General features: G+C 38.0%; 1 protein-coding gene across 1 annotated transcript in view; it reads right to left on the reverse strand.

Moving 5' to 3' along the window:
- Window positions 1-7,452, reverse strand: part of LOC107600411 (ribonuclease H2 subunit B-like) — a 12,584-nt gene extending 5,132 nt beyond the window's left edge. The window contains exons 1-6 of the mRNA XM_016292306.1: window positions 7,359-7,452; window positions 1,833-1,904; window positions 1,582-1,689; window positions 1,365-1,441; window positions 1,173-1,287; window positions 1,002-1,066 (exon numbers count right to left, since the gene is read on the reverse strand). Coding sequence (XP_016147792.1) covers window positions 1,002-1,066; window positions 1,173-1,287; window positions 1,365-1,441; window positions 1,582-1,689; window positions 1,833-1,904; window positions 7,359-7,452 — 531 coding nt within the window. The remainder of the gene's footprint in view (window positions 1-1,001; window positions 1,067-1,172; window positions 1,288-1,364; window positions 1,442-1,581; window positions 1,690-1,832; window positions 1,905-7,358) is intronic.
- Window positions 7,453-12,474: the final 5,022 nt, after the last annotated feature.

The raw sequence follows: 12,474 nt of genomic DNA on the forward strand, positions 1-12,474 counted from the left end.
CATCCTAGGTGTATATGACTTTCTTCTTTCAGACGAATCCAGTCGGAGTTATATTAACAATTGTCTTTGATCTTTCAAGCTGTTTAATGCCCCTCAGTGGGTGTTGCATTGCTTCAGTCCAAAAGAAGTGAAATAAAAATCGCCGATCCATAAAAACAAAAAAAAGTGTCTCACACGGCTCCGGGGGTGAACAAAGGCCTTCTGTAGCGAATCAATGCATTTTTGCAAGAAAAATATCCATATTCAAAACGTAATAATCACTTGAATCTAGCTTGCGCTCACTGTTGTAAACAGAAGCAGTTCCGGGGGAATTACGTATGAGGTCGGCTTTGTGCATGCACCGCTCAGAAGTGACGCACGCGTATACGCAGCGGAGAGATCAAAACAAAACAACGGTCAAGAATTAGAAGTACAAAACGAGGATTTGTAAAGAAGAATGTCAGAGGATTTCGATATAAGCCAAAAGGAGACTGGTTTTCCTTTGCTAAAGTAAGGAAACTTTGCTTCCTTTGATCCTGTAAACAAACGTTGGTTTTCACGAGACTCACCGGCGCATGTGCGACGCAGAACTCATACGTCATCAGCCCGGAACTGCTTCGGTGTACAACTTTTGGCACAAGCTACATTAAAGTGATTATTACGTTTTGAATATGGATATTTTTCTTACAAAAACGCATCGATTTGCTACAGAAGGCCTTTGTTCACCCCCCCGGAGCCATGTGAGACTTTTTTTTTAATGGATGGGCGATTTTTATTTAAGTTCTTTTGGACGGATGCATGCAACACCCACTGAGTGGCATTAAACAGCTTGAAAGATCAAAGACAATTTTTAATATGACTCCGACTGGATTCGTCTGAAAGAAGAAAGTCATATACACCTAGGATGCTTCGAGGGTACGTAAAACGCAGCCTAATTTTCATTTTTGGGTGAACTAACCTTTTAAAAACACACATTATTGAAATAATTGATGATTCTTATACAGGTTACACATTTTATAAACCTTTTTCTTGAGCCACTCCAAGGTCTTCTCCTGGTTATATCTGTGAAACTTTAAACCACCCACCTCTGAAAAAGAGGATTCAATTTTTATATATTGGACACAAAATTTGGACATCACACTGTATCTGTAACGAATTCGGCTCTATACGTTCCTACAAACTCAAATACACACCTTTCTCATCTGCCACATGATGAAGGGAATCCATTCCCTGTTTGCAAAGCAGAAGTCTTGTGCATTCAGGGTAATCCTCATCCATCACCATCTGCTCCACCGGCTGGAACTTTCCCTATAGGAAGAGTGCCATCATTACAGATGAAGCTCATGTAAATGTCTTTTATTATAATATTTGCATTAGTCGTTTACCTCAGTGGCGGTACTGCTAATGTATGGCAACAGCAGAAATAAAGGATCAACGGAAGTCGCATACAGCAGTCTACCATCTAAGGACACAGAAACAAAAGTGAACAATTAGTTCACCTCATAAGCAAATTACTAGATGATTAATAAAACGGAGCATCAAAATCAATGATCCATAATCACACGTCAAATGGATAGTTCATGTTCTGTAAGGAAAGCTTACCTCTTTGCAATGTCTGTCCAATAAACCAAGACCGAAAGTCTTCAGAAAAGGCTTTTACTTCATAAACACTGCAATCGCCACAACCAAACAGGTACAGTGAAGAACTTCCTGCACTCATTAATAAGGGCAGAACTGTTAGTCAGTTGCACTTTATTTAGATAGACCTCTGATAGACATCACCACTAAATACAGTTGTGCATCACATCTAACTAAACTGTCAGTTGCAGTTAATTAAATTGGTATAGTAACACCTGTAGCAGGATTCTTTAGTTTGATGAAGGACGGATCACCCTCTTCAGACCTGCCTGTGTCCAGTGCCGAATCTGAACGTGAAGGGCGGAAGGAAAACAAAAACTATCAAATTACATTAGATTTTTTTTTTAAGAAAACAGAATATCATGGAGATTAAGGTGGGCTTAAAAAGTATACTAACCCTCAAGTTTGAAATTAATAATGCATACTTAAACATTTGTCATAATTACAAAGTCTTAGTAAAATAAGGTGTGCACTGAAGACTGTATATAATGTTTCTGCATAGTCTATTTAAATCACATAATCTGCTTTTTTAAATAAGCAGCATTACTATATGGATGTGATGATGAATTTATGTGTTTTCATACACGGAAACTATTTGTGAGAATTGTTGATTTTCACATTTGGAAACCACAACAGAAAATGAAAGCTTACGAATTTCGTTAGTCATTCGAACAGGCAGCGTGTTTAGTTAATGAATTCATTAGTCGAAAGAGTGAATTCGTTACTCTACATTTTCATTTGTTCTGCAGCAGCTTGAAATCCGAGGGTTATGGATTTTTATTTAGCAGAACGGCCATATTATTGCTTTAAACTTCTCTTTTGCAATGGTTCCTATTTACTAACGTATCAAGTCGTTGTAAAATACCAGCAGATTGATTGGTTGTGTTTGGAATTAATCAAGATGATTTGATTTATCACTAAGAGAATGCTAATCTTAACGAAAACAGGCAAATATCTGACTGTTTCACTGGTAAAACGGCACAAATATGAATTGTATTGCCCTAAATTGCTTAGATCATTTTAATTTGATTAGATTATAGGCTATTTTGCTGGATTCCTGTTTATATATTTGACTTAATTCTAAAATCACCTACAGCCACGTAGTGATAATCGTTCGCCTGTATTTGCACATTTGAGAGTGAGTAGAGGAAGGTTGGAAAATGCTGAAAACCTCACCTCAGCTGTGTCAACAGGCAGTGTTTTTCCCTGTTATAAATAGCCCCACTTTCAAATTAACTTCCTAAACGCCACGTGCCATCCAAAATAAAACTATTCAAATAAAATATTCATATTGTAGGCAACATTTAGCATAAATCAATTGTAGCCTACGAATCCCTTGTTAATTAACTAGCAGCTGGATTACTCATACACCTAACTTTCACTGTTTTGCACATAAAGGTTATGAAAATTGGAAAATAAAAATACTCAAAAGTGAAAAGTGCTTATTTGCCTTAGTGCAAAAAAACGTGTAAACCTTAATATGAATAATGTTAAACTTTTTATACCATTATAAGTTGTTGAAAATCGTTGAAACAGGAAACACATGTGCTTAAGCAGCTGTGCTTACTGTTTAACATTCGTGCCATGCATCCTAACCCAAGTGAGGTTTAGCATATGATGATATTTGACAGGCTTTAGTTACTCTAATGCAGTTGAACACACCAAACAGCAGCCAATATCAGAAGCCAGCTGTTTCAAATCACAGTCAGTTCTTTCTTTATACTTTTTTTTTTTTTTCATAAAACACAAATATACTCTCAAATATGCTTATGCAGGTGTATTGCAAAGAAAGAAAGAAAGAAAGAGAAAAAAAGACATTTAGAGCAACTTCAAACAATGCTAAACAGCAGCCAATATCAGAAGCCAGCTGTTTCAAATCACAGTCAGTTCTTTCTTTATACTTTTTTTTTTTCATAAAACACAAATATACTCTCAAATATGCTTATGCAGGTGTATTGCAAAGAAAGAAAGAAAGAAAGAGAAAAAAAGACATTTAGAGCAACTTCAAACAATGCTAGCTTGTGATTTTTTGTTATCACGTATCAGTTTGAAGAAAATCTCGGATCTGTTCACGATTTTTTTTTCTTTATTAGCTTGTGATTTTTTGTTATCACGTATCAGTTTGAAGAAAATCTCGGATCTGTTCACGATGAAAGTTTCTTACCTCTATCATAATTTAAACAAAATATCTCGCATTGGACTCGCATATTAGACTTAGCAATATATAAGATGAGTCATCTGTGAACGTGCACTTGAGCGGATCATAGTAAAGCACTTGGCATCTCTCGCGTAAGCTGACGGTAAAGCCTGGTTCGCGCGCCATGCTGTGGAGCTCCGGTCTTATGTCGTCGAGATCAGTGTTGTGTGCAGTTATGACACCCGACTCGGTCGCTGCTCTGTAGCACGTGACCTAATCTGATCCAGTGTGGGTCGTAGGGTTTGAGTCTTGAGTATCTAAGGTCGAGCGCTGGCGCTTGGTTTTTTTTCCCCCTCTCGCGCAGCACTACCGCTCCGCCTCCTCAACGCGCAACTTTGACGCTGTGCATAAATACTGGAACAAAAGAACTTCCTCGATACCTTGTGAAACGGCAGTAAATAAGCTGGAACTGTTATGCGAACTGAAATTAACATGCAAGCGTGCCAGGAAAGGTATTTATTAGAACACCTCCCTAGAGTCAAATGATATCTTCATACACATCCTCAATTTTCCCCCCAGCGCTTTGGGTAAGTGCCATTCATATTGACTTTGAGGTAGCTGCTGATCTCTTCGCAGTGTAAATGGGCATAACTGTTTTAGTTTTTGAGCATTTTGTGAGGTATTAGACTTCCTGTGGTAGACCAAGAATAAATGAGGAAACTGGAATGTGTTTTTGTTGAAACAACAGGAGAGGCAACACTCGACCTCGGACTATCGGCGTCGAACTGTTGTTGAAAAGTTTTTGACTCTTAACTGGATCGCGGTCTTCACATCATGTTATTAATGTTCTAAAAAGTTGTTCAATTATAGCGTTACGTGAATCGAGGAAGTTGTAAATTGAACGACACTGTATGAAATCTAAAAAAAACCGCGCTGCTTGTCAAAAGTTCAGCAACAATTGCTATGCATAAGTTACCGGCTGTCTTCGAGATACGTCGTGTTATTGCTAACAGGTTTGGTTTAGAACCGTATTAAACTACTCAGTTTTTGTTTGCGTTGTTCATAAATAATTACAGGAAGTCCATAACGTGTACAACGAGTTTTCGTGAGTAGTCTTTTGTCGTGTTGATCTTCTCATGCAGTGAACAAAGAAGCGCGTAGCAAAGGCTCGGGACCCGAGAGCCCGTGGAAAGTAAGCACCCTGTTTACAATAATAACACTAGCTTCGTGACGTTGCAAGACTGACAGAGCTCTGCGCCAATGGCGTGCCACGGTTGCTTCGGCAAGAGTGACATCATCGGAGGACTGGCTTTGAGGGGCGGGACATCCGTGACGCGATTGTCTGGACTTGCCTGCAGTGCGCTTTGTTATTACTTTCCCCGCTGATGAAATATACAAAAACTGTCACGGATCAAAACACGAAGAATGTTCTTTCAGCATTTTAAAAGCATAGAGAAAATAATATTATATTTCTTTACAATGAAAGGTTAATGAATGATCTGTAGTGGTTAATAAATGTAAAGTTGATCGCTTTAACAATTGTGGGGAAGGAGAAAAGATGACATGATTTTAATGAATAGAATACTAAGTGATTTCATTAATAAGTCTAGAGGTGAACGAATGAAAAGAAAGGAGAAGACTGAGTCTTAACTGTGTGACTGATGATAATTTGAATGTTGTGGTTGTTGATACTGTTCAGATGTTTAGTCACCTACTGTGATGGTGGGAGGAAAATAATACAGTTTATAGTATCTTATGACATGCTTCATCTTATACAGTATGGTTTTGTTGCAGTTCGAAGTGGCCTTGAGTTTGAACTAACATGGATGGCCTAAATTTGTGTACGCGCAACAAAACTCTTTTTCAATAGACTTAGCTAAAACAAGGGATTTGTTAGGCTATATGACATGGCTAAATGTTAAATCGATCAGAGCAATAATAATGGCCAGTCAAGTTCAGTATATCCAGCATTAAAGTCTAGATCCAGAAATGTTCTGATCAAGTTAAACTTACAAGTGACATGCAAAGGAGTATGCATAATATTTTCCATAAAGGTTTTCACTTTAAAAGAAGTTCATTAGGTGTACACATATTTAGTGCAGAGTTGTAGCATTCTAGTCATCCATGGCGGATAAGTATAGAACAGGTTGTGTTATTTTACTACATGCACTCTTCCTGTTCTCTATCTTCAAATAAAATGAGTCCGTTCCCTTTCCCCATGTGGACATCCATTTACACCACATTCCACTTAAATACAAATTTTGTGGTGTTGACCTGTGTAGAAACAGCCAAGATATTTCATGCTTATTTATGCCAGCAGTGTCATATGAGTTTATGTGGGAGTGTCTAAAAATAAGAAATATGCATGATGCAATGATGCCACCCAATTATTATAACTAAAAGGTGGGCAGTTTATGACTGTAGAATAAAGGCATCATGTTTTCTTTAGCAAAAACACTAGATAGCCTTTGTCTTGGTTTGTACAGTTGCAGCTAATGCCTGCAAAATAGGGCTGAGGTTTAGAAAGCAATTTAGTCACATAGCCACCAGATACTCCTAAACGAATCATCAGGGGTTGCTGATCAAATAGCCACAAAGCGGTGCCAAATTTTGAAAGTCATTATCCGAATGATGCAGTCGGCAGTAATCAGAAAGGGGCGGATTTGACAAATGGAGCAGTTTCTTTCTTCTCCCAATCAACCTTCACGCTGCCGGTGGTGTGAGTGACGCAGCTCGCAGTTGCTCTCTCTCTGTCTGTCTCTCTGTCTGTCTGTCTCTCTCTCTCTCTCTGTCTGTCTGTATCTCTCTCTCTCTCTCTCTGTCTGTCTTTCTCTCTCTCTATCTCTGTCTGTCTGTCTGTCTCTCTCTCTCTCTCTCTGTCTGTCTGTCTGTCTCTCTCTCTCTCTCTATCTGTCTGTCTGTCTGTCTGTCTCTCTCTCTCTCTCTGTCTGTCTGTCTGTCTGTCTCTCTCTCTCTGTCTTGTCTCTCTGTCTGTCTGTCTGTCTGTCTCTCTCTCTCTGTCTGTCTGTCTGTCTGTCTGTCTGTCTCTCTCTCTATCTCTGTCTGTCGTAGTAAAGCGCAAGCTCTGTTGTTGTCAAGCTCCTCTTGCCGTGTGGCCGTTTGCCTCGTCTTCACGGAAAACATCGACTGACGTTCCGTTCTTTTAATGTATTCATCTGTTTCGAGTAACTGCACACGCACCTTTAAAATCGGTCATAGAGAAAGTAATCATGACCGCTAATACCCTCTTTTGTTCCCTCTTAAATTCACCAATGAAGTTAAATGATAAAGCTCGCTCGCTTTGTGACACGCTCACTATAGCACCAGAAAAGCAGATAACAGTTACTCCAGCAGAAGATTCATTTTCATGTTCATTGTAGCGTTAAATCAACCTCAGTTTTAGCGCTGAAATGTATCTTTTTATAAGCTACTGAAATCCTTAAGCTATATACTGTATATAACCACGTACGTTCGCCTGAAACTCTCAGTGGTGTGAAGGCGATTGCAATGGTAACAATCGCTATTTCTTACAGTTAAACCGTGTATGGATATTGTGCGTGGGCTCTGGGTTGCTAGCCGGTTTGAGGGTGCATTTTGTCTCGACCAATCCTGCGCGGTGCTCTAGGTCCCGGCATGCCCAATGCGGGCAGGGGGAGGCTCCGGCCAATTTGAATGAAGACTCGAGCTTTCGGCGCCATTTTCGAGTGAGCAGCTACAGCAACAACAGCTGCCTAGAGAGGCTCCGTACTGTAGTCCAGTCATTTGAGTGAGGGGACACTTTTTTTCTTTTTGTTACCAGAGAACAAAGAGATAATTTTTTTCTGAATTCGACCACAAATTTGAGGCGACTGTTTCCCGGAGGATGAACGTCGCGTTCATAAAGACGATGTGTAGTGACAACAAATAGTGAAGTGGAGACTGAAGTGAGCTAGGAGGCTAATCCGGCTAGCATCTCCAGCCGAGAAGGGGCGTCCAATTGGAGCCGCGCTGTGGAAACGATATATTTTTGTATTATTTTTCGAAAAAATCTAACAAATACGCGGATGACTTGAAAATTCTTAAAAAAATTCGGAAAATTATTGCAGGCGACGACGAATAGATTGGTGTGGGTTGTTTGGTGGAGCGTGGTGGTTTTGTGCATTTTTTAAACGTTAAGTTTGAGCGGGATTGGTGATGTGCGCGAGACAGCCGGCGAGCCCGTCAGCCTATCAGCGAGCGATACACCGGGACGCCACAACGACCAACACTGTACTGTTCTTTACTACAGTTTCTGTTCCTCTTTCTGCGAGAAAACAACGATGACCAGAGTGCTTTTTATTTTTTCAGTTTTTTTGTTGTTGCACGAACTGTATCTAATCTGTGCACCGTCAGAATATTCGACTGCAAACTTTATTTTTTTTTGTGGATTTACCAATATTACGAATGTTCAGGTGTTTTAGGTAAGTGTAATATTTTACATAAAATGTGTTATTGTTTAGTAACCACGAGAATAAAGATTTATGTTGTGTGTGTGAATGGTAAATGTATTAAATAAGCAAACACATTCCATCTGTGAAAAAAGCACGAACTGTTTGACAAATAAAAAGTGGACGGGAGTTGGCTGCGAGAAAACAACGATGACCAGAGTGCTTTTTATTTTTTCAGTTTTTTTGTTGTTGCACGAACTGTATCTAATCTGTGCACCGTCAGAATATTCGACTGCAAACTTTATTTTTTTTTGTGGATTTACCAATATTACGAATGTTCAGGTGTTTTAGGTAAGTGTAATATTTTACATAAAATGTGTTATTGTTTAGTAACCACGAGAATAAAGATTTATGTCGTGTGTGTGTGAATGGTAAATGTACTAAATAAGCAAACACATTCCATCTGTGAAAAAAGCACGAACTGTTTGACAAATAAAAAGTGGACGGGAGTTGAAGATGGAAATGAAGGAGAGTTCGGTTAGTTTGTAGAACAGGATCATCTCTCGATCGAACAAACTCATCATAATGTGTCGATCTACTGAGCTACTATCGCAACTTCACTCCGTTACTTTCCCCTCTTTCTTGCATTTTTAAGCCTTGTAAATCACTCTTGTGTTATAGACACATATTCATACTTTTATACGAGCGGGCCTGTAAATTGGAATTGCATAACCAGGTTGCGTTGTCGGATAATTTAAGGCCTAGTTGTATGATTGTGATGTGCGATTATTCGTCATATTGATTGTTTTAGATGTTAGTGGAAAATGTACTTTTTATGTATTGCAGCGAGAGCTCATCTTTCAGCGTGATCTTAGGTCGCCAGTCGCTGATTTTTGCCGGCCTCTTTTGTCAGCGTTTGCACCTCAGTTCTTTGACTAACGCCGTATTTTTTCTGCCTGTTCTTAAAGTAAATTTGATTTGGTTGTTTCTTGTCTTTAACTCGACTCCATAACAAATCCGCTATACCTTAAGGAGAGTAGCACTTGGAGACTTTAGTTCTCCCTAATGTAGAGGTCACTTGCAGAAAGGTCATGAAGTCATTACCATGGTGCTTTGACCTCCTAATTGTGTTGATTGGTGTAAAGGCCTGTGCATGTCATGGAGGTTAACCCAGAAGAGACCCAGGGTCATTTTAACCCAAACAGGGAGTTCAGAGAATCCAGTTTTTGAACCTTTTAAATAGAAGCCATCAACCTAACCTTAGTTTTATGCACTGTTTGTGTAGCTTTTGTTTTGTTACAATATTTTGTACACTTGTATATGCATGTGGCATAATATAGAATGTTAAAAATATGGGTAATTTTTTTTTTAGTTCCATGTCCCACAAATATAAATGCTCTCTGGTTTTGCCTAAATAACATAGTTTGAGTTATTTTAGAGTGAGTTTTTTTTTAATGGCCATTCACACACAAAAAAGTGACAAGTTACACCATACACCAGGTTAAACCCTATGATAGAAACCTTACGTTATGTCAACAGGCATAGAATGGGGCATAGGATGACTAGACACAAAATGTCAGTCTAAATGTTGCTGTTGCTGTTACAGAGAGTTTGCATTTGAGGAACAATCAGAATTTATTATGTTGCACATTAGAATTGCACATTCACTTGGCCAAAAACATTTCAATACTGTGGTCAGTGTAAGAATCTTACTGTAATATGCAGACATTTCCCATTTTAGTCAGGTTTTTTTATTTTATTTAATTTAAATCACTATTGTTTTTGTATTAATGTTGTTAACTTGGTATAGGTCAATACCAAATATTAATTGTCTTTTTACATTAGTTTCTAAGTGTTGTGTGGTGTTTTGTTTTTTTTCTTGGCAGTTTTTTTTTCCCCAGGAGTTGATCCTGCCTGGGACCAGTAGGGAAACCCCCACAAGTAAACCACAACGATCACTTTAGCATGTTTGCAACATTGCAGTTTAATCAGCAGACACGTCATGCACCCACTCAAATGCCCCACAGAGCTTCAGTGACAGTGCTGATACTAAAATTTATTTATTTTTTTGCTTGGTTTTGTACAGACACATTTTAGTCATAACTATTGTAATTATATTTCAGGAATTTGACCTACAGTAAGTTTTTATGCTAATAAATAATATTACAGTATTACTTTGTATTATCTCTTTTTTCAAAGAAGTTCACTGTTGGAAACATTTAAAAACTTAATCCCACACATAGTTAAAATTAATGCATAAGAGTGACAGCACCTATGATCTGTTGCCATCAAAATATGTAATCAATTAACTTACAGGTTATTTTAGGCAGATTACTCTTTACACAAGTTGATATACATCTATTTTTATCCACTTATTTTTGCTAATTTAGGGGAAAAACTAGCAATTTTCCACCCACAGGTTTTTTTTATACTTATGTGCCTGTACACTTGTAATCTAACTTTGGTAATATACAAAGATACAATTGTTTTTGTATTTATGCATTTATTTATTTTTTTAACGTCGATAATATGATGATACAGATGACAAGATTTTAGTTTGGGCAATTGCACTTAAAATATGTTGCATGTTAAGACATTGTGACATTTTTCTGGTGTGTCCAGGGCTGAATTTTGGGAGAAGCTGATTTTTTATGCTGCCAGCTCTACTGAGTTTTTAAAAGTAAAAGGCACCAGACTAGAGAAGTTAAATAGTGGTGTGTACAGAATTAAACAACTAGTTAGAAAAAAAACAAGAATACATTAAGTCAGTCATGCTTTATGTGCTTATGAGTGTGAGAGAGTGTAAATGTGAACTTTCAGGAAATTAAGTCTTACACGTCAAATCTCCTGACCAGAGGCTGTAATATACACACTCTGTTTTAATATGGGGCTTATTTATCAGTTAATGCTGCGGGTAATTTTATGGGATACACCATGATCATTTTTATCATACACCATGCCAAGATTTTCTGAGTTTGCCAAATTGGGTGCAGTAATATGACTATTAACTCTGCAATAGTGGTGACATGACAAGTTAGACAGATTATTATTATTTTTTTTAAATATACTTATTATATACTTATTTTTTTTAATAAGTAGAAACTTCAGTGTTCTTGTTTTGGCCCATTGTGGAGTGGAGGAGCAAATGTGCGGTCCCAGGCACACAAAATGTCTCTGTGACCTCACCCACGCTCTTTTAATGATTATAGGGAAAGTAGTGTGTGTATATGTAAGGGCTGTCTTTTTTTGTATGATGCAGGCCAGCCCTAACTCTGAGACTTACAGCTCTGATATTGACTGTTTAGAGCATCTCTCTAACTTATGATAGAGTTTAAGTTTGGGTTGGATGCGACATGCGCGTTGTTGTGGATACAAGCTGTTTGCAGTGTTGCAGAGCTTTCTTTGATCAATGCATGTGTGTAACTGAGAGGTTGCAGTCACGGCACAGGTGTGTATCGCTTTGTGTAGTTTCAGCCGTACTCAGGTGCAACGGTGCTGTACAGGTGTGCAGGCTTGCCTGCTGTCATTCTTTCTTTGACTAAATATTTACACAGACACTTTTTTTTTTTTTTTTTTTTTTTAGATTGCACACACACACATACACAGCTTTCATAACTACAAGTGCAGAAGTTTAGTTATATTTCAGGATTTAAACATGAATGTAGTGTGTATATTCTTTGCACATGACAGAAGTAATTTAAGCATGTTTTAATTTATTTTTTACGTTTTATTGTTAATATATTTTTTTCAAAAAATGTTTGCTTCCTATTTCAATGATCTTAAGTTATACTTGTGAAATAAAAGTCGTTATTTTGCTTAATTTTCTTTAGTTCATTTAACTGACGAAATAATTACATGGGAGGGTTTCCTGCATAAGGCAGAGTCTCTCGGAGTGTGCGAGCGTGTCACATGCTGATGTTGATGGAGGAGTGGAAGGTGATACCCTTTGACCCTGAGGTCATGTGAGCTCAGTAAAATACAAGCAGAGAGAGGTTAAATGTTATACATTCATTCACACCCCCTCTCACTCACACAGATGTGTTTAGGGGCTCTGACGGTCCTTGTGCACACACACACATATGCACATGACCACTTTCTAAGTTATCAAAGAGCTGTGTGCTCATGTACTGCTTTGTATATAATCAAATTATATAATTATAACACAATTTAAAATTATAGTGTAATATGGTGCATGTAATGTGCATTTATCTTGTGGGATTACAATGTTGCTAGTGCATGAGATTAAAAACCAAAATGGAGGCTAGGCCAACTACACACATTATAGAGTTGAAAGAACTTTTCATATCCCTTTGA

The sequence above is a fragment of the Sinocyclocheilus grahami genome, unplaced genomic scaffold, assembly GCF_001515645.1.
Source record: "Sinocyclocheilus grahami isolate Dianchi unplaced genomic scaffold, SAMN03320097.WGS_v1.1 scaffold283.1, whole genome shotgun sequence".
Taxonomy (NCBI): Eukaryota; Metazoa; Chordata; class Actinopteri; order Cypriniformes; family Cyprinidae; genus Sinocyclocheilus; species Sinocyclocheilus grahami.